Genomic DNA, 26837 nt, shown 5'->3' on the forward strand with positions numbered 1-26837 from the left:
ACAAGGCAAATGACCTAGGAGCTCACTTAAGTTCTCTTCCACGACCCCAGTGACGGTGCCATATAGTTCAAATCCAGAGAGTGAGAGATAGTGGGTCTGACCGCTGGCATTCTTGCCCATCTGCTGAAGACGAATGTAACGCCAGCCTTTCTTCTCACTGGTTGAGGGTTCCAAAGGCCATGTGGCGCTGGATCTGATAAGATAAGATAAGACAATGATATACATGCATGATGTAAGGCTAATGGAAACATGCCATGTGAAAAGAAAAAAAAAAGAAGAAATGTACCACCCTCACATCAACAAGACAGAGTGCTTGTGCTCTCAAGCAAGGCATTAATCTTAAAATACTCAGACCCTTGGACGCAACTTCCTAGCAATGGCGTGAAATAACACTTCAGAACTAAAGATAGAAAATACAAGAATATTCAGGGAAATCATGGAAAGTCATGACAATTATTATCATCCCTGTTTAACGTCTAGTTTTCCTACACTATGATGTTAGGTGTTTCATTTCCTTGATGGCTTTTCTCCAAGCCTCTTATTCTCTAGCATCCATCCGGGTGACAAACAATGTCTACATGTTCCAAAAAGAGTTGACTTTGTCTGTGAGCTGTTCCTTACCCTGGTTCATTGAGAGAGCAGTCATCGGTGTGAGTGAGTAGGGTCATCCAGCTGATGCCGTCCTTGGACATCTGGAACTGCCAGTTCCTCAGGGCAGAGCGGCCATAGCCCCTGGCATGACGTAGAGTGTAGGCAGATGGTATCACCCATAAGCCAAGGTCGATGGAGTACCAAGCACGCCTGGATGAATCAAAAGAAACCATTTCAAATTTAGTGTGAGAAGCTCAAAGTAAACCGATTTTGAATCTACTTTACAAAAAGGAAAGACAGACCGACGTTAGATGATATATGTGGTTGAAAATATATGGGGTCAATAATGATGTTAAGTTGAAAATGGCTCTTTTACAATTATGGCCGTCTACATTGAGTACATAAAAGGCACAGATCTGGAAATCAATATTTGGAATTAATACATTATGCAATGTCACTATCATTGAACATTATGCAACTACATTTTAAACACTATCACATTTTTTTTCTTTTCTCATTATCTCAAGTTATACTGGGCTAAGTATTGAACAGATTAAATCTCTCAATCCTTTGCTTACTTGTCATCGTTGGTGTGACAGTTGAGAGCCGATGAGTCACGACTCAGGATGTCTTCTAGACGGCCGTAGGGAAGACCTCGTCCATCAGAGCTACTGACCACTATCAGACCATATTGACCAGGGTTGACCCATTCATACGCAGTTCTGGATAGACACAAACAGATATGATGATTCACCACTTAGAAATTGACCAATTAGAAACTCTCTGCTCAGATATATTTACAGGTATGACATTTCATCAACATGAGCTGTCTATACTAAACTATTTTCAATGTACTTTTGTCTCTGAATCTCTCTCTCTAATAACATTTTTATTTTATTTGTTTTATATACAAACATGTCAGATTACATAGCATAAAGCCTATAAAGCATCATTCATACATGATGCGCACTGCTGTAAAAATAACAATTAAAACAAAATACGCATAGTGGTGAGCTTTATATTTCTCTATCTTACAATGCACAGATAAATGAGTAAGGGCCTTTGTTGCATGCACCCAATATCCCCTCCCCCCCCCCCCTTGCCATTAACTTAATATAAAATGGTTTCACTTTGGCGCAGTGTTGTTTATTTCATTCATATGTGAAAGAGCTCTTAGTGTGCCTTTATGCTCATCTCAATCTCATCCAACCCCCTTACCTTCCTGACTGACAAACAGAAGACCCTTCTACTCACTTTGCATTAGTTCCCACCCAATAGACGATGCCATTATCATCAAAGTCATGGGTGTGTCTGAACGTGATAGACTGTGCTTCCTTCAAACGATGTACAAATGTGAAGCTTGTTCGCTCATAGTCATACCACTGCTTGGCAACCTGTAACACATAATCACATAAGGTACATTATAAGTGATATACAAATACAGCGATTGAAGTCTATTACAACTGGGAGTTGGTTTATGCAGGAATTCCTAGTGCTACAGGTGTGAATTCAAAACATTTTTTATTATTTTCTTGTATTTGGTCATGAGAGAATTTCATATTTATACATTTAACCAATACATACATACAAAATGTCTGGAGAGTCTAAGCTATGTGGGAACATTATTACGGTTCATACATGTACATGTAGATACTAATCTGTATGCACCTTAATTCATACTGACATTATCCCACACACATTTTCTATTCATTCACCAGTCCACCTATCAATTTAATTTTTTATTTCACCAATTCATGAATCCATCTCTTAAACTGACACAATTTTATTACATAACCTAATCATATGTTCACAAGTCCTATCTTGATTTTTTTTTTCTCTTTTATTTCCAATGGTATCAAGGTATAACTATCCACCCTCCTTCACTTTCCCTCATGTAGACACAACAGTCCCACTCGTACCATCTTGAGTAAGTATCTCTCTAGACTGGCCACAGTAGTAAGAGGTTCCATCTTCAATGTTCTTCCAGTTCTGTCAATGAGGGCGGTCTCTCCTGTAGCTCTCTCCAATCTGAACCTCAGCCTCCGTGTAAGAACCTGATATGGAACAAAGTAAACTTTACTTGTTAATCTTTACAAATATATATAAATATGTTGGCAAACTTGACTAGTTGAAAACAAAGGAATGTAAAAGACAACTAATAGAATCATCTATCTATTCTAAGCATTAGCAGATACAGCTAAATCAATCAATGCAAGCTATCATGTGTTTTTTCCTTCTACCATACATTAATTTCAATGTGTGATTGAAGAGGACATTATCAATTTTAATCAATATCTTTATATTGTAGTATTGATATTACTATACCATTTTATAATTTACAATCATTTTTTTGTTTTTTTGTTTGTGATATTTTTTTGTACTCTAACTTATTACTGAATTTTTAAATCTACTGTTTTTAATGCATTTTTATATGATACAATGTGAACCAATTATTGTTAGTCTTTGGACTTTTTATTTGGTATACTTAATAAAACCTAAATGCTCACCTGAAGACCATAGCTAGAACCAGCAGAGTCATAGATGAAAAGAGGAAGTCTCTCAATGGATTCCAGAACAGCTACCAGCTTACGTACAAGCATCACAGAAGGAGAAACACCACTGCAACAACAACATGGGAAAATACATCAGAATACATATCTGTATAATATGCATAATTATAAGTTTTCAGTTTGTATAGTTTCAGGGCATTTGTGAAAATGAACTACCAAGTATGAAAGTTTGGCACGATATCTTCTTGTAATATTATTCAAATATGGCGGTGAAATGATCTAGATTTGTATTTATCACTGTAAGCATTTAGAAAACACTCTGGACTTTCATGTATTTCATGACATTCATGATCAATATCAAAAAGGTACAAAAATACAGTATCACATGCTTGATAGGATTATAAGTTAAACATATCTGGTTTGGGGGGAATGTCATGATTTCTTATGCATTTTCACGGCTAAAATGTGTGTTCGTAATTTCTACGTCTTTTAAAAGTTCTAAACCAGAGGGAAATATTAAGTTGCACTTACCCATCTTCATCATTGTTATCTCTGAAGGATGATTTGAAGAGAGCCACTCTCTCCTTGATGTAGCGGTCATGAAGAGCAACATGATCATAGCCCTAAACAAAGGAGATTTATGTGGAAATCAAAGTTAGAAATCATTTCCATTGGTTACAAAGATATGATTCAAACTTAAAAATATGTTACATGGCAGATATGAGCGTTGATACATGATCTTAATATCACTAACATCATAATCATAAAGTTCATTAGCCATAGCGAAGTTATGATCAAAAACCTTGTTCCCCGCTAACCCCTTGATATCCATTACTATTACTATCGTGTAATTCTCTGATAGTTCTAATCATCAAAACCAAATCTATCCCAATCTCAGATTTCGTCTCTTTTTCACCTTAATTCCTGTGCAAGGCAAAGAAATCTGATATACGTTACAAAGAGTTAGCAAGCTGTACCATAGTATTGTGAACATGAATTGACATAAAAATATGATTTTGTTAGATTTTTGTCTTATTCAGTTTCTAGTAAGGCCATCAGCTACAATCATCTAGTATACTGTAATTGTAGATGTGGTCGGTAACATATAGGACTAAATAGCTTGGACTTGGGCTAGCCCTCCTTTCTGCCATTGATATGTGTATATCTCACATTAAGAAAGCATACAAATGATTAAAGGCTTACATCACTGAGGCAGTAGAGAAGAGCCTGTACCAGGCCACTGCTGTGTAGCTCATACGCTGAGATGTTGTTCTCCTCTCGTAGGAGACAGGTTAGAGTCTCGAGAGCGCCCTTCATCTCCTCCATCCAGCCTTGCTCATCATCAATGCCCTACACGTTACACAAACACAAAGTAGTATCAAACTATGCATTGATATTTTACAATAGGGTCATGTTTATTTAGTTATTTATATCTATTTAGCCTTTCTTCTCAAGAGTGACCAGGGCCCTGTCTTACAAAGAGTTGCGATTCATCCAAATCAATCTTATGTCCTCTTATTGATCGCAACTTTGCAATCTCCTATCTCTTATGTACATAGTTGCAATTGATATCAATCGCAAATAAGTTGCGATTAATATCAACTCTTTGTAAGACAGGGCTCTGGATGCTTTAGTATCATACCTTTCTATGTGAGTTGAATATTAAATTACATGTAGAAAAATCAACTTCCAATTTTCATTGACATAAAATGGGGAAACATTCATGCATCTTAATAATACACTTTCTACCTGGACATGTCTCGTACTAAAGCTTTCTTTTGCTTCCTGTCAACATTCTTTGTCTATGAGACCTTCATATAACCCTAGTCTTGAAAGATATTTCTATTCACTTTATTGCATGAATGGAAGCACAAATGTGGCTTTTAATCTGGCTTAATCATTTCCTGTATGTCATGAACTTTAATTTCCTATTGGCATATAATGATAGCCTTCTACCAGGAAGCACCCAGTCTTTTGTGCTTAGTCATCTTTTGATGTCATGTTCAATGGAATGTACCTGCATTTTAATACACATAGTATCCTGTACCCTTGAATGTCTTGTAGGCCTGTGGATATGACTGAATGGGACATGCATTACAATACACTATGGAACAGCACTTAAAAAGATGGCATTAAGATGACCTGACCCTATTGTGAATTGGATGTGACCTGCAACAATAGAGCATTATATTTTAGATAAAGCACCCATATCCCCCTCCTCTGAGCACACAACCAATGACCAATGTTGTGCTTTGTCTTGTGCTTCATGATTTATGAAGGTTTTCCTGGAACGACACACCAAGTACCTGCACTATTATTCACATATCACCCTGTACTTGTTACTGCCTTATAATGCAGTTGATTAATTACCTTGATGGGGTCATTGTAGAGGTCACATGCAGCCTCTAGCTGCATCACAATGGAGTTGAGTTTAGCTACCACGTCTCTGGGATGAGACTCTGCGACCTTGAAGTAACCTTCATACAGCTCACGAGCAAGTGTCTTCACCTGAGAAAAAAAGGATTTTAAAAGGATAAATTGCTTTCACTTATGCCATCAAGAATTCAATGATTATTCTTTCCGTCAAAATATAATGATGGTCAGCATTGATTTGTCAAATACAAGTTTGTATTCCCACTGAAGTACAAAGACTTGTCCCTCCTATCAATTTTAAAACTCGAGATGATTAAATGGCCTTAAATTTTATCATTTATGATGCTGCATTTCTCTAAAGGCACATTTGTTGATGTGCCACATTCGCACAAACAACATGTAAAAAGATTTGCAATAGGATTGCATTATGCACTGTAAAACCTTCAGGTAATAATAATTTTTTATCTTTATTACACTTAATGCTACTTTTCTACAAAATGTTTGCAATAGAATTTTATAGGGAATATAAAACTTATCAAAAACTATTGCGAATGATTCAGTTATAAGTCAAATCTACCTTTTGCTGGACCTGTTCCAGTTTAGATCGAAACCTCCTTCCTCTCTTTCCAGTCCAACCAGTAGAAAACTCTGGACCTAGTGAGGTCTCTGCGATGAAAGAGTGCTTAGTCCCACGATTAGACTCAAAGATGAATCCAGCTAGGTCCTCCCTCAGAACTGTTGCTTGTTGCTGTGAAACAAACAAAACATTATAGACAATAATTAGAAGGACTATGACTGTGGGTTAGGCCTAGGACTTACCAGGATTTTTTGTCAACAACTACCATCTTAATTGAAACAGACTGCAATAAATGTAATTTCCTTTTCTTTTAATTAAATGATCCCTCAATTTAATTTGGTAGATATCAACACACTTCGGTGTAAAGGAGCTAAATTGGAAGTGTTGAAAAAAGTGACAGAAAAAAACTAGATGGAATTCGACTGCGCGCAGTCGAAAATGATGCCTCCGTCATAGAGCAATTTTACAAACCAAAACAGAAGAAATTTTTCAAATTCAAGTTCAATTGTAATCCATTAACAGGTTCTCAGAATATCGTGATTACAAACAATTTCTCATATACATATATGACCCTTTGAACTTTGACCTCATGATCCTAATATCTACTCAGCTCATTGGCTCTGCAAGATATCCAGAGTTAAATAGTAATCCATCTGTCAGTTCTAATGAGAATGCGTTCACAAGCTATTTTTGCATACATAATGAGCCCATGACCTTGGACCTTATGAACCAAGAATCTACACAGTTCATTGGCTCTGCAAGATACATAAATGATCTAAGTTTGGCAGGAATCCATCAATCTGTTCTAATGATAACGCGATCACAAGCTGTTTTTGCATACATAATGGGCGCTGTGACCTTTGACCTTTGACCTCGTTACCCAAAATCTAATAAGTTCATCGGCTCTGCAAGTAACATACATGACCTAAGTTTGGCAGGAATCCATCAATCGGTTCTTGAGATAACGCGATCACAAGCTGTTTTTGCATACATAATGAGCCCTGTGACCTTTGACCTTGTGACCCCAAAATCTAATCAGTTCATTGGCTCTGCAAGATACATACATGACCAAAGTTTGGCAGGAATCCATCTATCGGTTCTTCAGATAACGCGATCACGAGCCGTTTTGCATACATAATGAGCCCTGTGACCTTTGACCTTTGACCTCGTGACCCCAAAATCTAATCAGTTCATCGACTCTACAAGATACATACATGACCAAAGTTTGGCAGGAATCTATCAATCGGTTCTTCAGATAACGCGATCACGAGCTGTTTTTGCATACATAATGAGCCCTGTGACCTTTGACCTTTGACCTCGTGACCCCAAAATCTAATCAGTTCATCGACTTTGCTAGATACATATATGATCAAAGTTTGGTAGGAATCCATCGATCCGTTCTTCAGATAACGTGATCACGAGAACGGGACGTACGTACAGACGTACGTACAGACGTACGGACGGACGGACGGACGGACGGACGGACGGACAACCCGAAAACATAATGCCTCCGGCTACTTCGTAACGGAGGCATAAAAAATGTATGTTTGCATATCCATTTTATTTCTAATAAAAATAAAGCACACCTTCCAAATCATCAAATGAAAGATGTTTTTAGACAATAGTTCTTTTACTTTAAGGGTTGTATTGAGAGCACATAACAACACCTTCCAAATCAAAGATTTTCAAAAAATAATTTTTATGGGTGGGTTGAGAACAATATCAAAAGAGAGATAAAATCAAGACCTAACTACATGAGGTTCGCTCCATATTCAAACTAACCTGTTGTCCGTCTGAGTTGTGAATGACCAGTTCACCTTCTTTCTTGCACTGTAGTGTCCAGTTACCTACCACTAGCTTGGTTGGACCAGGTATGGAGAGGATAGGTTGGGTCTGAATAGCAGGCATTACTTGACTCCTGGCACGCTGTAACTTCTCAAGGAACTCACTACGACTCTCTGGGTAAAGCAAATAGGAAAGACCAGGATGTCTGATGTTACAACAAAGTTAGATGGTGTGAAACTATAACATAACACTGTTTATCGATGATACTGTAGGCAACCATCGGTCAGAGTGGACAAGGGGAAAGAAAGGCGTCCAAGATAGATGATGTGCTGCTGCCAATATAGCAGCTCTAGCTGCGGCTGATGAGGCCTTAGGCTTGAATAATAATAATAATATAATAGAGTATTATGGCAATACCTTGAGCTCTGGCCACATATAAACTCATTACTTGTCTTAACACTATATGTACAATATAAAATAAAGATTGAAGCGCTTGGGGTAAATGGTATAGTCATGCATGACCTTCAAACATACCAACCCATTAGTTAACCATCATTTTAGAATAGTATTACACTTTCTCTTGTGTAGTTTACATGCCATCTCACCTGAGCTATCAGAGCCTCCCTCAGGGCTACCACTGGAGTACATGGTTGCCAGTTTGCCATCCAGGATAAACCTGAACCAGCCGTTACTGCCATTGGAGAGCTCCAACGCAGCAGCATCGCTCCAGATATAGAGACAATCCCTACCCCGGGCTAAGCACCAATCTTTCCAGCTGTAAGGTCGACCTGCTACAACCTCCTTAGAATCATCCATCCTCTGTGTCTGGGGTTGCTGCTGTAGCTGCGGTTGTTGATGTTGCTGTTGTTGTTGTTGCATATGTTGATGGTGTTGCTGCTGCTGCAGTTGGTGGTGTTGATCATCAGGGATCTCCTGGAAATACATCAGCATAATTCAAGGTTGAGACAAACACAGGCATGCATAAGACTACCAATAACTAGAGCAAAGTAGTATCAACTCCCTGAGTATATTTCAACAAGATATTTTTCTCATGAAAAAAATAATCCAGGTCCTCGAGATCCACAACAGCATTCAGCTGATTGCTATATTTTACAAATACTTCAATGAAACTCAAGTTGAACAAACCTGGAGAGTCTCATATTGTAATGGATGCACATGCTATGTAAGAAGCCAGTATTATCATAATCATTTTTATTATCCTTATCGCAATTACCATTGCCATTCTTGTTTTAACTATTATTAACAATAAAAACAATTTGACTCACCCTCTTGACTTGAGCAGTGGCCCCTTCCTCCTCTCTGTCCTCATCTAGAGGTCCAACTAGGGAAGATACCTTGCTGAACACACCTAGTCTGGCAAAGTGGTCCAGGAACAGATCCTGGCCCTTGTACATCAGGTCTTGAATGATCTGGAGGGCTGTCAGGTGACCCTCGTCATCATCCTATCAAGTCAATGAACAAAATGAAATTGTGTCATCTTTGACTTTTAAGTACACTGTCATGATTGTCATTGTTTCTAATTAATTGTTACCTAGGTGGTAACTAAGACAGGAGTTAAGGAACATATTTACATGATTATGCCTGCTTTACGAGCACTCAGGTCAAATATACAAAAATTCCATTATTTCACCTTAAATCAATAACAATATCATCATCATCATCATCATCATCATCATCATCATCACTGTGTACTATCTTAACAATGTTTACCTCATGATCTAGGACTGCTGCTAGTACTTCAACCAAGACGGGTGTGAAGCCTAATAGATCTCCTGAGCAGATCTCACATAGAAGCCTGGACGGTGCATAGTGGATCATCTTACGTATAAGAGCTAGTGTAGCTTTCCTGTAGAGCAATCAGATCAAATACATAAGCTCAGGCAATACCCTGAAATAATAATATTCTTTGGAAAAATGTTCATGGAAGGGGAGGGGGTATGCTCTGTTTTGATACTTTTTGTCTACTACAACTTTAAATTTAAGCATTAGGAATTACATGTAGCTATAATAATACAAACTATCCCTTTTGTTTAGCTGATGTTAATAGAGTTGGCACATAAACTTGTACAAATCCTTACTAAAGAATATATTTCTTCTTCTTAATTACAATATCTATATAAATAATAAATATCCTTATTATAACATTTAAATTAATTGAGAAAGATACCATCTAGTCTATTAATAGAAATGTTATAATGCATACTGAATGTGCAAAATAACTCTTATATTGTTCAATTTCGAAGGAAACAAACTTGAATGAGGTCATTTAATATCCTTCAATTTAAGAAGTTTAAATAAACTACACAAAGTGCAGAAAGAACAGATTCTGGGTTATAGCAATAACAACACATGGTCATTGATATTGAACTTCATTTTCCAATGTCAATCATCTGTGATCCTGAATGCTATGTTTGATGGAATGCCAATCATACAATCAGCAGCGTAGTGAATAGGAAACAATCACAATGGATGACCTTGTGTATAATGTCACACCTATGATCCTGTGTCAACAAGCATGCACTGCTGTCTCAATGGTCTGTTTTGATAGGAACCACATCCATGTGTATAGTGACTGTGCTTCCTCTGTCTGTGATCTCAATCATTACAACTTGAAAGCGTGCCAATTATGAAACACATGCTGCATCGAGCAATCCAAACCAGAATTGCACTCACTTGGCAGTATATTTGTCTACCATTTTTTTTTATAGAAACAGCTGGGGTTTCATTCTTGAGGTACGGATAACTTATGCAAATACATGCTTATCATATAACTAGGAAGCAGAACTAAAAAACAAATATTAAAATATTTTCAAAATTGTATAACAAAGCTTTAACATACAGAATGAGAGTTGTTCGTAATCAATCTTGCTGCAAAATACTGAGTATTCAAAATTTGAGAAATGAAACAAATAAAGAAACAACCAAGAATCCTCTGACACCAAATAAAATACTAAAACATGAAGAGGGGAAGCTAGAGATACAAATGATATGAATCGTGACTACAAGAACACAAACACAGATAGGTAGACAGACAGAAAAGGAGAGAGGGAAAGAGAGAGAGAGAGAGAGAGAGAGAGACATACACAGGAAACACATACAGAAGACAGGGTAAGAGACAATCAGAAAAGGAGAAAGAGATAAACTGAGAAGGAGAAACAGAGAGAAAGAGAGAGAGAGAGGAGGGGGGGGGGGTGTCAGGTTACCTGGACAATGTGCGTACTAACCTGACTGAAGGCATCATGGTGTTGTTGTAGACTTGAGCAAAGATAGGCAGCATTTTCCTGAGGTAAACAGGAGCCATCTCAGGGTCTCCCTTGGGTTCCCTATCCCCGTCCTCTGGTTTGATTTCCTCTGGGCTCGTGATGGTAGACTCTGTGGCTGATGATACAGGCACCATCCATTCACCTTGGTAGGGTAGGGTAGGTTACAGAAGAAAAAACAGTACACAGAAATGAGTGAATGGAATATAACAATTATGACATCAACTGCATCAGATAATTTTTTTTTTTTTTTTTTTTTTTGTGACTGATATGATACAAGCATCCTACTTTGCATCACATGTAACAAAACCATAGTCTTCAAAGAAAATGTTACCTGAAAAACTCATCTAAAATTTTGAAAGGAGAAAAAAAAAAAGAAAAAAAAAATTAAAAGACAATATTACCAATAAGGAGACTTACCTGGAGATTGTAGAATCTGCATGACCTCACGATGACCTTCGTCATTTCTTTCCCTAGCCTTGTCCAAAGGAGTTTTACCATCTTCATCCCTTAGATCAGGATTAGCACCATGACGAAGCAGGGTCTAATTTATACAAATTGATAAGTGAGTAGAAATGAGTTCCTATCTGTTTCTGGTTTTGGCACAATTAGTTTGGATTTGATTTTACATAGCCTGAAATGAAAATGTTTTAAAAATTGATGATGATTGCAATCTCAACAGTGTTAGTGAATTCAATTAATGTAAGGACATTAATTCTCTTCAATCTTGATTTATTTTTACATTTTCATAGAGCATAATTATTCTATTTTCTCTTAAAATAAACAAACTTCATAACAATTTCCCATTTACTGTGATTGTTATTTTTGTTAGTTTTAATACAGTCAAACCTGTCTATAGCGCCCAAGGAAAACACAAAAAGTAGTCTGTGTAGACAGGTGGTCACTAAAGCAGGTTTGACTGTAGCAATTTTTTTTCTTTTTCAATTGCTCATTATAAGTACAATTACTTCATGACTGACACTTATTAACTGTCAATGATCAGTGTACCAAACAAAATTAACCTTGTAAATGTGCAGAGAAAATCTGTTGATATATTTGCACAGGATTGAGATGCAACTAAATGGAAATGATGTAAATTTAGCCTTCATCAAATTCTGTACTGAACAGGATTCAGGATATGATTTCATGTTTGTTTAACTGTCAATGATCATTGCAAGGAGGGGGGGGGGGGGGGGTTCTGATTCATAGAAGAGCGCTCACATGTCCACACACATGTGAAACTAATCACATATCCTGTTGCTCATTCCAAATTCAAATCAAATGTGAATAATGTATGACATTGAGTAAGTACGAATAACATGTAACTCTGAACAAAGGGGAAGCGAGTCATACACAATATCTCTATCAAATGAAATCCTACAGATATGAAGACAACATATTACAGACAGACTTTAATACAGAACTAAGGCTTAAAAGGTGGAAAATTGAGAAATTCATTATAAAAGAATGAATGAAAATGACAGATAGCATGAAATGGGAAAACACAAGAAACCAATACATTTTTTAAAGATATTTAAAAAAAACTAAAACACATTATTTAAGAATTCAGGGTCTAAAAATGGACATGATTTTACATACCTTGGCTACTTGAGGTCTACCAAAGCATGCAGCATAGTGTAGAGAAGATGACCTTTGACCTCTGTTGACGTCAGCTCCTCTTTCACACAAAAACTCAACCTGAGGGAAGATTACAATTAAAAATCACTTAAAATACTATAACATTTATTTGAAAAAAAAGAATACAATATCCCTGAAAATAAAGATTAAGTGAAAACTTAAGTACAAAACCATATATTATTCCACTTGCTACATATAAATGGAGTAATCATATATTCTTATCAAGAAATAAAAATACTGATAGATTTTGTACTGAATGCAACATAAATACATGTAATGGAAGTTTGAACAAATAGTGGAATGTTGATAAATGTATTCATAAACACACCTATACCCTCAAAAACCACATGGTTATAAATGTTTGTTTCATTTTTCTCTCATAACATGACTATATCTATCAGCTGACTATAACTATTATTAGATGAACTAAACTCACCATTTCCTGAGTTCCAAAGGCTGAAGCCCAGTTGAGCAAGGTCTGGCCTACATCATCCATGTAGTTTACCTCAACTGATGGGTTGCAACAAAAGAACAAGAAAACAAAACATCAACATTTTTCTTAATTTTGTTTTCTCTTGGCTTTCTTTCATTTCTCTGTTTACATACACAGTACCTCGATAAGAGTTCTGCTTTCTTGTTGAAGTAAACTGAAAAAGATGTAAAATTGGGACTTAACGTAACTTTACAATCATCTTCAGAAAAAACGATTCCCACCCCCCTTCAAAGAAAGGAATAAAATAATAAAAATAGAAAATTTAAAGTAACACGTTCAAAACTTAACAACCAAATAACATCATTACATAACTCATTTTTTATCAACATTTTTTATCAACATTACAAAACAAGAAAATCATTCAAAGTATTAAATATAAATTGCACTATTTCACAGCTCCTAGTTCATTTTATTGTCCACCAAAAATTCAAGATTTGATATGTGCATTCTCCGAAATGTAAAAAGAAGATGTTTGAAATGAAAATACATAATAGCTAGAAAGAGTCTCATCATCTCTTACCTCCTGTATCTATAGCATCGATGAGAGCATCGGTGTCCTTGCTACGGATACAGTCAATGAGATGACGATGGGTGCGTTCTCCAGCGCTGTCAAGGCGACGTAGACCCGTAGTACTGCTACGAAGCCTAGGGGCAATGCTGGACTTGGGGAGAGCCTTACGCCCCTCAAACAGAAGCACCAGAAGGAGGTCTACCAGACGCATGGTGTCCAGGACACATCTGTACGGTGACAAGGTAGTTCAAATAAGGTTTTATTCATTACTTGTCAACAAGTCCGAAGACTAAAAATGCAAGTTTACATCAATATAAAAAGCATTCAAAAACATAAAGATAACATAGCAAATGAGGACAAATATATAACAATGAATACATTTTTAAGTTAAAACATTTAAGTAGTAACAAGAAAACAAAACAACAAAAAAGATTTTTTTTAAAATACAAGATATGAAATATTGCTAGCAAAAATGAATAAATGTTGACATATAAACAAATAAAATGTATACAGATACGTGAAGGTAGGGATTGTAGATGAAGGGAACTTTATAAGATACCAGCTCTCCAGCACACCTTAAGCAATTACAGCACACACAACAAAATGTAATGAAATCAGACTTTCTAAATACTAAATATTTGATGAACATATTCATGCTACATACCTTTCATCACCCATGAGAGCCTTTTCTATTGATGCAGGGAGGTCTGATCGCAATAAATCCTGAAATGAAACATTTTAGAAATTGATATTACTAACTTTTGAACTAACTGCTGCTTCATAACAAAAAACATATCTCCTCATTATTTGGCATGAGATTAAAAACTCTATATAAATACAACTTTGAAGTCTACCATGACTTATCAGAATGTGTTTTTAGAAATTCTTTCACAATAAGCAAAATTGTAGTACTGACAGCAATGTTTATCCCACACAATAAATGAACTATTTTACCCTAAAATCACAATTTTTCTTCAAGAAGAAATACATGTATACATAAATTGTGTTTTAATATCACACATTATTAAAATATCTTTAAAACTGAAACAGTTGACTACTACATATGTAGGTATAAATTATCTCCAAGAAGCCAATATTTACATGAGTAACAGTCGGTGAACCTCTACATAGAGTTGATAGTAGACTGATAACAGTAGAGATGTTAGGGTTGCTCTTGGAGTCTGGTGTCGCCCCTGCTGCTGGCCGAGGGGTGCTGGATGGGGTAGTGGTGGTGGTAAAGGAGGCAGGTTGGCCACAATTGGCCAGACGTTCTAGGAGCTCATTGGTCAGTCCATGACGGGCAAGAGGGGCAGGGTCTACCCCACGCCTTGTGAAGCGGTCAGCGAGGGATGCAAAGCAGCGTAGGGCTCCATCAGCAACCTGAAATGTATTGGGGGGGGGGGAGGAATTAATTTATAATTTAATAAAATTAAAAAATATTATGTTGATGGACAATCAAACATATAAATACAACAAATACTGTGGGAAACAAACATCCCTCAGAAAACAATGTTTACAACTTGACACTAGAGTAAATGAACTTCTACATGTACAAAGACCTTCCTCTGTGAATACAAGATTAAGTCAAAAATAACTTAACTATGAAAAAATAAATTGAGATTGCTTTACAGAAAAGAAATCAAATTTATTTCAAATACAGCAAACTTCTTTGACCTTAGATAAGCTCAATATGTCATATTCCCACGTTTATGAAACGTAATGAATTCAAATAATTACTAATTTGTAAAATGTTATAAGGTTTACAACTTTACATTTACAACTGTACATGTACATGTACATGTACTGTAGCCCCAGTCTAACAGTGTCTACTTTGCCTTCAATTCTGGGCTACTACCATACAATTAACAACAACTATGAATAAGAAAAGCACCTAAACTATTTTTGTTTGTACTGCAGAAACCTCCCTGTTAAAACTACCAAGGCTACCACAAGCTTTTATAAGTGCATTGCACACGGTATGGCTATACATGTACGTAGTCAGAACTGTACAGTGGGTGAAAGTTGTTACCGGTAAACAAATAAAATGACAAGAAAAATACATTATTATATCTTTCCCCTTTTGGGTGTCTCAGGTTAAAACTACAATGAAACAACATGTACAGTGTACATGTTTACAGGGAAACGTGATTGATATACACTATGCTCGTACAGCCTCTAGGCTACATGTACATGTACATGGAAACAAAATAGCAGGTTGATAAGACTGTATTTCTGGGTGACACACCACATGGTATATCAATCAATCAACATCACAGCTTCTTAATACATGCAATAACAACAGCCAAGCATACCCTGGGCTGACTGCTCACAATTCAAGTATATCATCAGCATATTTTGGGTCATATTTAGACTGTCATTTGAATGAATGTGCGGTACGTGTCGCCTTGTTTTATTGATTCTTTCTTATCGAATAAGATCATTTGATTTGCTTTTGAATTTTTTTATTGGATTTCTAAAGGTGGCATTTGTTTATATATTTTCATGTGATAAACATGTAAATCATTTAAACTTTTCAGACAAAAAAATTAAACTTTAACTGTAAAGGATATGTCAAAGGCTAATTTTTTAGTGAAGGTGAATGATAATTTTTTTCAAAATAAATATACCAATATATTAATCATTCTTGCACATGTTAAGAACAATATAAAAACATGTTTTTAAAACCTTGGTAGGTTTCTTGATGCAAGAGAGTGATTAGAAGCTTATTTCAGACAGGGCAATCTCTTACAATACGAAGAAAGATACCATACATTGGAGTAAACCATACATCTATTGACCATGTATGTAATCGTGTCAAATCTTTGAAAATAATGAAGCCATCTAGTAAAACGGAAGCTATAGACTGCATCTACTACTGGGTAGTGTAACCCTTAGGTCATGTCAGTGTGCACACCTTATTTTAAAAGGACCTTATCGTACTCCACGACTACTGTAGGAAGCCATTCTAGAATATGCTACAGCTTCCCTTTATCGTATGAGACCATAATTATATGAATATTTCTGAGTTATACCATTCATAAACAAGAATTTTTTTATTTTCATATACCTCTTTGACAAGGTTTTCATATGTAAGGATTCTTGCTTATGAAATGGAAGCTCACTTGCAAAAAGGATCCAATATCTTTTCACAAGTCGATGCTCCTATTATGCTCGCTTAAGTAACTTGCATTAAGCAATAAATATCATGTATACAAAGTCTGTATAAGCTACATGTACATAAAGAAATTGGTATTTTCATATTTTCATATATTTCATAGGAGAAAATAAAGGTTGCATGAAATACACTGTAGGTATTTCATGTGTAACATCCATTTTGTAACATTTTCAATTACATTTTAAAGTGTAAGTATAATACTAAATACCTGGTACCGTACGTAACAATTGTGTCACCTACAAATTTACTCAAAATATGCAATGACAAATCAGGTCAAATTTTTTATCTTGCTACCTTAAATATCTTTATAATCTCTTTCCTTGTGGTAATACGCAATAGAAAGACTTTGCTGTACTACTTGTTAATAAATGTGGTATCAATCTTATTCAAAACGATAATGATTCAAACAGCGTCAGTTATTATTTTGTTGTAGGGTATTGTAAAGTTTATAAAAGTTCAGTCAAATTATGAGATTAAAGTTCAGTTTCCATGAATTATACATTTTCTTCAGCAATTTACTGTCATGAGGAAGGTCTGATGTAATTATGTACACTAACAAATCTATTTAAATCTGCAAATCCCTTGCGAAGGACTTGCATTAATCAGGCTCAACAGAGCTCTGTAGGGGTATTATGCAGTACATGTACATTGTGGCAAGCCACAGAGTAATCCAATAGAACTATGACATGTAGTAATAAGTGGTTCTGCAAGTTTTATTCAATATAGGAAATACATGGGGATTATAAAGAATTTTAAAAATAAGCCATTAGATGGTTCAAGAATGGGTTATTCTGAGTACTTAACCAAGTGAGGCAGTTGTGCCGGGTACTGCAGAATGATTTGTCCATGTACATGTTAACAAATGAATGAATTGAAGAATTGCATAAATCACTAAAATTACATGTTATCACATAACAAAACTCCACTTCCGTCAAAGTAATGAGAAGTAAAAGATAAAATCAAAAAATACATGTACTGTATTTATGGAATAGCTTTTTGAAACTTTTTGTTTACACTTCAGGTTTCAGTTGTGATATTTATAATGTGTGAGGGAAATGTATATACACTGGAATAACTCATAGACAAACAAACAATTCAACAATCTACAAAAGGAGGAAGGGAGGGACGGCAAGATATTTATTTCTGGAGCACTATATTTTACTTTCGGCACAGCTGACTGACATTAAAGAATGCAAGATTGATGCCTTGGCTCTTACCAGTGATAACCATCTCTTTATTAATATATTCTATTGTAAAACCAGCAACTTTTATGTGCATTAAACTGTCACAAAAACCCGCAAAAGATTTGCAAAGCTTCATGCTGGAAAATAATTGAATCACAGCTGACGCAACACTAAATTATTGCAATCGTAAAAGTTTTGTCATGAAAATGGCTGTCCTTTAATAGCAATTTGTGAAAGTTTTGTGTTGTGACATTTTCTGGTTGTACATTAATCTTGAACACTCTGCTTCTATGTTCTTCCATTCTGAACAGAATTACTGAGTAATATGAAATCTTAAAGCCCCACTGCACTTCTTATAGCTACTTGCATCCTCTATACAGCTAACAATGCCTAAGCGGTACCCGTTGTTCCCCCATGATGTCCTTTTTCTTATGTTTATTGAGAGCTGTTTTGATGAGATAACCACCTGTCAGTGACCTTGCAGGGAGGTCTAATCCCTCCATGCCAAACAAGTGCAGAGGGGCTTTAATGTAATGTAGATTTGGGATGAGAAACTTACATGTGGATCTTCATGTTTGAGGAGGGTTGAGAGGGACTCTACACACGTCTCTAATGAGGTGTCTGAAGGCTCCATCTTGCCACATAGCCTGGAGACAACTGCCATAGCAGAGTGTAGAGTATCCTTGTGGATCATGGAGCCATTATCTCGTATGAAAGACAGAACGCAATGCAGACCTCCAGCCTCAAACACAGCTCCAGACTCCCGTGTGCACATCAATTCAAGGACCTAGTTCGTATAGACAAAAACCAAGAAAATGAAACTTAGTTGAGAAATGGAACTCAATCAATGATTGGCAGTTGCTAATTGATGTAAAATTATTATCTGGATTTATTTAGCAGTCAATTTGATTCATTATTACATTAATGTAATCCTTAAGTTTAGTTAAATCTACAGGTAGCTATTGTACATACTCTATTTTGTTGAAACTGTAATATAAATCTCATACAATTCTCAGTACTCAGAGAGTTTACATGTAGATATTTCACTGTTTAATATAAAATAAATGAACTAATAGTATGAAATCACATGGCATACTAAAAACTGGGAAATATTCATATGTAATGTACTCGTGGGAAGAAACTAATTTTCCAGGCAATGAATTTTTAAAGCCATTCCTTACATTATGCTTTTCCCTAAGAGTACATTGTTGTTTGTTTACTATTCTTGTTTTGGGGGACACAAAGCATCTATAAGTTGATAATTCTTTGCTTGATAAATGTATAGCAAATGCTTTGAAAGAGTTCAGTCATGCTAGACACTATTCATGCCACAAAACTATTTCAATGAAAAGGGAAAAATAAGGCAGATATAAATACATCACTTTCTGTTCTGAATGCTTCAATATCTTTTATTATTCTAAAATTCTAAAAATCTAGCAAAGACAAACACCTAATACCATCAGCTATGGGTTGTATGCAAAAAGGCAGTAAAAAGAATTGTCAGAATAAGTACATGTACATTTGTATATTTTTGTAAGGACATTATTATCTTCAAAAAGTTTATGTACACTGTACATGCAGTTGCAGAATAATTCAAGTGTAGGCCTACACGTACATGTACGTGACAAACACAATCGGCTATTTGTACATGTACTCATTTGCAAACAGAAACTGAAGAATACTTTCCACGTATTGGCACTACATGTATTTCTTTAACTTCAAAGTAGCATGTTGTTGGACTGAAGGATAATTCTATTTCTGGACTGATGATACATGTAAATATGATTTGTTCAGTGCTCTCCTGCCAAGTTGCCTCTCCCTCCTTCATAATGTCTCTTCTAATCAAGACAAGACATGAGTCTCTCATGACCAAGCCTCCCTCATACTATCTGATCATGTCTGCTTTGTGAATTAGTGCAAGAAACTATTACTCATAGGTTACCTTGATACATTGTTCGGCCAAATCCTTGCTGGTTCTACAAGAGAGCTCTACAACAACCAGACGATTACAAAGGGCCTTGACAGCGCCATCTACGGCCACGATCCTACGGGTGCATTCTGCCGAGACATCTAGGTAGTAGGTGATGGCTCGGGCAGTCACTTCCAGTACGTTGTCCGGAGCATGCTCGTCAAGAAAGATACGGCATAATGCAGGAAGAAAAGTCCTTGGTGGACAACTAAAAATGTAAGAAAATATATACAAACAAACATTATATTCCAAAACTACAACTTCATAGCTATTTTCATGTAAAATGAAAGGTTCAGGGGTTTGCCAATATTACGACTACCGTATGTAAAAACAGACATACTGTACAATACATGTATTTGCCATGAGTAGAAAAAGAAATACGTTCTACACCCCAAATGGCCCTTTGATTTTTATTTCTAAGTACAACCTACATGTACATACATGTACTGTACATGTTCACCCTGTTCATTTTTGCTCTCAAAATTATTTTCAGAAATATTTTTATGTCATTACATACTTAACATCTAGTAAATAAAGCCTTTATACTGTAATGGTACAATAAACATCCTTAGAATATTTATGATTGCTCATATAATTGCAGTATAAACCCCTGTGTCATCTGGAATAGACATGAGCAGAAGATAAGTCAGTGATGTGTAAATATGACTATAGAAAGTAAACTGTATGACTCAACCCAGACACCTTTTATCCAAACAAGAATTAATATACATGTACATGTATGCATGGCTTCACACTGGCACCTAAATAAAAATGTATATCTACACGTAATCAGTTTGCTTTAAGTTTCTTTTTAAAAGTACAGCACAATTTTTCCAGCAGCCACATGCCAGGGAAATATTAATTGGCATGCAACTCTCATTCTTCTTTAAGTCTAGTCTGGCCTTTCCTATTCAATTGTTCTGTTGACTAGATTCTAGCTTTCCTCTACTTCTTGTTTATAGTAATATGATACAGCAAGGTGAAACTAAAATGAGACAACATGATTCACTGAGACAGATCAATTGTAAATTAAAGGCGATGCAGATGTTGCCCACAAGGTATGGATGACATTCTTTGTTACACTGTATCTCAAATAATTTAATTTATGTAATTTAATAAGTCACCAGTCACAAAAGTGTGTATGCTAACATACAGGTACATTTAAATATGTTCAATTTTGGGGTCACTAAAGCTTATTTTTCCTGTACATTTATATGTAGGCCTATGTCTTTATGTACATGATCAGACTGAGATTATACTGAGATTACACACTTACTTTAATTCCCTTTTTTCGATAAATTGTCGATCTAAACATGATATTTTTACAACATTTTAGGATTGTTAACATTGTTTTTCAATTCTACTACCAAATTTATGATCATAGAATTCTACTCAAAGATTGCCTTTAAGTTACATGTAGCTGTGAGTGGCAGCTGCAGCAACACCTAATTGGCAATTTACTTCCCTGCGTGCTGAAAAAAGTGCATAAGTTATTCACGTTTTTTTTCCTGCACGCCTACGGTGTATTTCTACTTCATCATTTCATGCACATTTTGTACACAGATGTTCAAAGCCCAATTATGACAGGACACGTTTACACCATGACACGTTTTCTTGCAGAGTGTGAGCTGTCTGATCACAAGTTATGAAACATGCATGTATCTCAACATAAGGGAAATGTTTTATTCAGAGGCTGGGGATAAAGTACACATCTTGATTTTTAAACTTCTAGGAAAAGTTCTGTATTGATTCAAGAGAATAATGTAGAGAATTTTGAAGTGTATTTTCTTCAATTGGTGCACAGGTACATTTTTTTGCATTCTTCCATTGACAAAATTAATGTTTATTTTATTTATTTATTTTTAATCAGAAGCTAATCCATTTTTATTACAGCGCAAAATAAATTGTTTAATTAAAAAACGTACCATATTTTCATTCACAATGATACAAACAAACAAGCAAACTGTCATTACTGTTTATTCATAACAATTACATGTATTTTTTGTTTATCATCAATGATATAGTGAAAACAGCTAGCCCTAACTCTACTTTTTCATTGCTCTCTATTCAGTCTCTCCCCACATTTGCTGTTCAATCTCTGTGTCCACAGCATGATACAACCGCAACTCCGACATTCAAAACAAACATTTGAGACACATACAATGCACACATTGCAATTCAATTAAAGTCAGCAGCCACGTCAATTGAGTCATTTGAATACTTTAAATGCACTGTAATCCTGCCACTCACTGGCAATCATTTAAAACAGTGAACACGTAAATGTACACGTAGGCATTAAAATTGCTTTGTTCTGTGAAGTTTCAAAATGAAAGCATTACTCTGTTTTCCATGAACCATTGTTACAAGTTATTTTCATCAACCCCCTGGTATTGTGTGAGATATTGTTTTCATGCCCTCTGACTCTTGACTCTCGTTTCTCTTGACCTCTAGCAGTCATAGAGACATCATCCCCTTCCTTGCCCAATCCCTAACACCCCTTGGATCCTTTCTCCCCTTCTTCATTCACACCCCTCCCCTCCCTTTCTCCTTTGTGTAAATGAATGAGCTCCTTCAACCATTAACCCTAAGGTCAAATCATTTGCATACGTGTTATACCGTCTTTGATCCTTATTATTTTCAGACATTCATGTACACAACAAACCGTCTCTTCTGTTCTCAGTTTCTCGCACCCCTTTCTCTCGTCCTCTCATGAGCACAGAGCATGTTCCTGTCAACAGGGAGCCCTAACACAGTCACATGACATGCATGCCATGCCCTTATTACTCAGTGGTGCCCCTATAAATAGCAGCAAACAACACCATAGGAATGCCTAACCCTACTGGGATGTTCAGTGAGGTACTCTTCTCTGAAATGGACGATCAAGCTTCTGTTTACAATACTGCTGCTCCCTTAGTGTTTCAAAACATTAGCTCAAGTTTAAACATTCTTATAATAATATGCTATCCATAATATAGAAGAGAGAAGGCACTTAAGGGAAAAACATGCAGTGTAGGTACATGTACATGAATCCGGGCTAACTCGGACCAGGGGACAACTCGGCCCAGCTACAAAAACTGTCATTTTTTTTGTCATTTAACCCTAACTCTAACTCTAACCCTAACTCTAACCCTAACCCTAAACCTGACCCTAAACCTAAACATGCAAAAACTGACTGTTTTTGTACCTGGGCCGAGTTGTCCCCTGGTCCGAGTTAGCCCGACTCCATGTACATGTACATGTACGTATGCCGACAGTGGGATTAATACCCATTACCCAGTTAAGATCACACATGTTATTACACTACACTGTATAAATTTACAGTATGTACCGGTATACAAATATGCAGAAACTGCCCCCACCCAAAAAACAAAACAAAAAAGTAAAAATAAATCAAATAAATGAATAAATAATATAAATCCTGAATCCCCTCTCCCACTCATTTTATGTTTAAAAGAAAATAAATGAGATTTCAGATTGGTAAGGTTTAAACAAAGTGGTTTAAACTTTAAACAATTTAAAGAAAGTTAAGAAAATTTGAAGGTTGAGTCGAGATGTCCATGTACATGTACATGTAGTAAACGTTGCTTTAAATATGAAGGTGAATTGATGTGACTTGTACTATGATGTCATTTTGCCTGACCCACAAATTACTTATAAGTCTAGTAACTCACTTTTCTTATTTCTATGACATAAAGTGGCAGTATTATGCTTTTTGTATCACTGCTTGTTTATGTTTGTTTGTTTATGTTATTTTTGTATTGTTGTTTAGTTGAGGACATACATGTACAGTACACATTACATGTACTGTATGCTACAGTGTACCGTAATTAACGGTGTTTTTTTTTTTTTTTTTTTTTTTTGTGTGTACCGTGTATAAACTGCACCCCCGACTTTGAATTTTTTTCGGCAGCAAAAAGGTGCGGTCTTCTTCTTCTTCTTCGATAAGAAGAAGAAGAAGACCGCACCTTTTTGCCGCAGAAAAAAATTCAAAGTCAGGGGTGCAGTTTATACACGGTACACACAACAACAAAAAACAAAAAACAAAAAAAAATCGATTTATGCCCCTCCACCTGGCGCTATAACTGGCAATGTCTCCCAGCTCAGTACTCGGTGTGTTGACTCACCACTTGGAAACTAGAACAACACTCAAATTTGTCTGCCATTTTGGTTTGAAAGTAATCTTTCTGATAGATTTCAATATGTAGTTAATAATAATAATTCCTCCAATTTTTCTTCTATTACACGGCTTACCACAAGGTTCTATCCTAGGTCCTCTACTGTTGTTTAAGTCGGCAAAAAAAAGTCTAAAGGGCGAAAAAGAGGGGTGCGGTTAATACACGAGGGCGGTTTATACAACGTTAATTACGGTACATGTACATGTATCTATGACGCATCTTTATTAATTCCTCCAGAGAAACTCAGGAGAGAAAGGAAATCCATCAATCTTGTCCAAAATTCCAAATATATGTTACAGACGAATGACCAATACGCCAATTTGAAATTCAGATACAGGTATATTTGTTATTATTTGTCAAATTCTGAACAAACTTTCCTCAACCTAATTTGTTTGCTTTTTCCTGCTTTCAGCAAATGGATATGTTACGAATTAAGAAAGCGCTTGAAGTATGTTTTGAATGTGAACAAGCCTAGCTGGTTTCAAATTGTTATTCATGTACACTACTGCCTAAAGGTTTTGGCAGCGGGCTGACCCGATGCCCGAAGCGCGTAGCTGAAGAAACGATGTTCGGGTCGCGCCCGAAATCTGCCCGAAATCAGCCCGAAATCTGCCCGAAATCTGCCCGAACTTGCTCACATTTTTGGCAATTGACACTCAAAAAAAATACGCGTCCCGCGAGTAGCTTGCCCGCGCCCGCAGCCCGCTGCCAAAACCTTTAGGCAGTAGTGTACATGTACAGTACATGTAGGACTATTATTATGCAGGCCAACATTCCCTAGTTTAGAATGGAGCATCTGTATGCAAATGTTTTCAGTTGTTTGTCATCCAAATAATGGAGACAAAGACAGGATGACTATCAATTGGCACTGTACAACTGATCTTGTATTATAAGGTCTCTGAACTCATTGACATGCATGCCATGTTGACAAAGAAAGAACAGTCAGGAACATAAACACACACACATGAACAATACACAAAAGCTTAAATTGGCATTTCTGTGACCAATTGTACACATACAGTACATGTACTGTACACTATGTAAGACTCTCATGCATTCTGACTGCAATCATCAAAATAACCCTAAGATTCATGTGTGTATGTTGTTTATACATGTACATGTACTACACACAGTGCATACATGTATGAAAATATGCACAGGCAATAAATACATGTCATACATTGCAGCATACATATAATGTACACTGTAAGGGCTCTATCATAATAATGTTTTGCTCTGGGCAATTTTCAATGCTGATACATGGGACAGGTTCACACTTGATTTGATGAGCATGAGCTAGCTCAAGGAGTATATCATCCTGATTCCTTGAACATATACATGCATGAAGCTAGGTGATGAGGCATAGATCTAGCTAGCCAACTGTCCCGGCCCGGCTGGATAATGCAATATGCATGACTCATACATAGCAAACCAATATAAACGATGATGACAAAACAAGGAAGTCTCAATGATGTCATTGTCCCCTGCTGCACTACAGAACAGTTTTGGGTAATTCCCAGGTTCATTATTGAATGCAAAACTTATAATGAGATATGATGTACATTTACATGTGTACTGTACATGAACATGTACTTTCAAACAGCCTTTTTTGTTTTGATAAACGTGACCTGTAGACACTAGAGACCTACAAAAAAATACATGTAGTACTACATTTTGTGAAATTCACTTCAGTATTAAGACTAAGATAGCATCACAATGTAGTTTGTTTGCATTTATATTGTTTGTTTTTACACTACCTGCATAACCAAAAGAAGGCATAGTACACAATGACTACTCGATCTTTAAAAATGAGATGATCGATTCGAGATCTACGTGTACAGGTGTATGTTATTTGATATTTAGCTGATCAAACAAATATTGTTACTGACATTTAACCCACATGTACAGATGTGAAATGTGCCCACTGGCCACTGCACTTTGTCACGTTTTAAAATATATGCTAAGTACATGTACTTTGAACTACCTGCAAAGTACATGTACATGTACATGTAACTAGATGTAAGGATTCACTAATTTACATGTACCGGTACACGTGTGTGAGATTTTATAGATGATAATAAATGTACTGAACATGTAGGTTAGGTTTATAGGTAATATGATAATACTGTGTAAAAAATTAAGGCTGTGCACAACAGTGTAATGAGGTCCCCAAGTACACTCCCAGGCTCACAAGCGAATACTCGAATATTCGGACGCCATGTTTTTTTATAATTTTTTTGAATTTTTTTGAATTTTTTTAAATTTTTTGATTTTTTGATTTTTTTGACTTTTTTTGCCACTACCATACCACTCGGCAGTTTCCCAGGTCCCTCGCTGAAAACGCATGCAATTTTACTTTGAGTTGCAGTTGAAGGCGCCGATTTAATAAGAATAATAACAGTAAACAATGCTGTTTTAAAAACCAAAGATGGCAGAATAATCCATTTTCCTCCAAGTCCAAACAGAAATCTGGACATTTGGTCCCAGTTTCTGAAAGGTGAGTTTGACAGTGCTTGAGTTGGGAAACATTTTACCGATGGTACCATGCCAGCGGCGGCTGCTCTCCCTGGCACGG

At 36.1% G+C, this 26837-nt stretch overlaps 1 protein-coding gene across 3 annotated transcripts in view; it reads right to left on the reverse strand.

Moving 5' to 3' along the window:
• Positions 1 to 26837, reverse strand: part of LOC754879 (E3 ubiquitin-protein ligase HECTD1) — a 52224-nt gene that overhangs the window by 16027 nt on the left and 9360 nt on the right. For all 3 annotated transcript variants that reach the window (XM_030999241.1, XM_030999239.1, XM_030999240.1), the window contains exons 3-25: positions 20061 to 20295; positions 18678 to 18905; positions 14861 to 15139; positions 14424 to 14482; positions 13769 to 13986; positions 13192 to 13265; positions 12717 to 12815; positions 11538 to 11661; positions 11082 to 11262; positions 9568 to 9703; positions 9123 to 9299; positions 8442 to 8769; positions 7834 to 8009; positions 6052 to 6222; positions 5472 to 5609; positions 4305 to 4451; positions 3633 to 3724; positions 3099 to 3210; positions 2511 to 2645; positions 1846 to 1985; positions 1170 to 1313; positions 622 to 801; positions 27 to 193 (exon numbers count right to left, since the gene is read on the reverse strand). In XM_030999241.1, the coding sequence (XP_030855101.1) occupies positions 27 to 193; positions 622 to 801; positions 1170 to 1313; positions 1846 to 1985; positions 2511 to 2645; positions 3099 to 3210; positions 3633 to 3724; positions 4305 to 4451; positions 5472 to 5609; positions 6052 to 6222; positions 7834 to 8009; positions 8442 to 8769; positions 9123 to 9299; positions 9568 to 9703; positions 11082 to 11262; positions 11538 to 11661; positions 12717 to 12815; positions 13192 to 13265; positions 13769 to 13986; positions 14424 to 14482; positions 14861 to 15139; positions 18678 to 18905; positions 20061 to 20295 (3740 nt within the window). The remainder of the gene's footprint in view (positions 1 to 26; positions 194 to 621; positions 802 to 1169; positions 1314 to 1845; positions 1986 to 2510; positions 2646 to 3098; positions 3211 to 3632; positions 3725 to 4304; positions 4452 to 5471; positions 5610 to 6051; positions 6223 to 7833; positions 8010 to 8441; positions 8770 to 9122; positions 9300 to 9567; positions 9704 to 11081; positions 11263 to 11537; positions 11662 to 12716; positions 12816 to 13191; positions 13266 to 13768; positions 13987 to 14423; positions 14483 to 14860; positions 15140 to 18677; positions 18906 to 20060; positions 20296 to 26837) is intronic.

The sequence above is a fragment of the Strongylocentrotus purpuratus genome, unplaced genomic scaffold (genome assembly GCF_000002235.5).
Source record: "Strongylocentrotus purpuratus isolate Spur 01 unplaced genomic scaffold, Spur_5.0 spur5_scaffold_5, whole genome shotgun sequence".
Taxonomy (NCBI): Eukaryota; Metazoa; Echinodermata; class Echinoidea; order Camarodonta; family Strongylocentrotidae; genus Strongylocentrotus; species Strongylocentrotus purpuratus.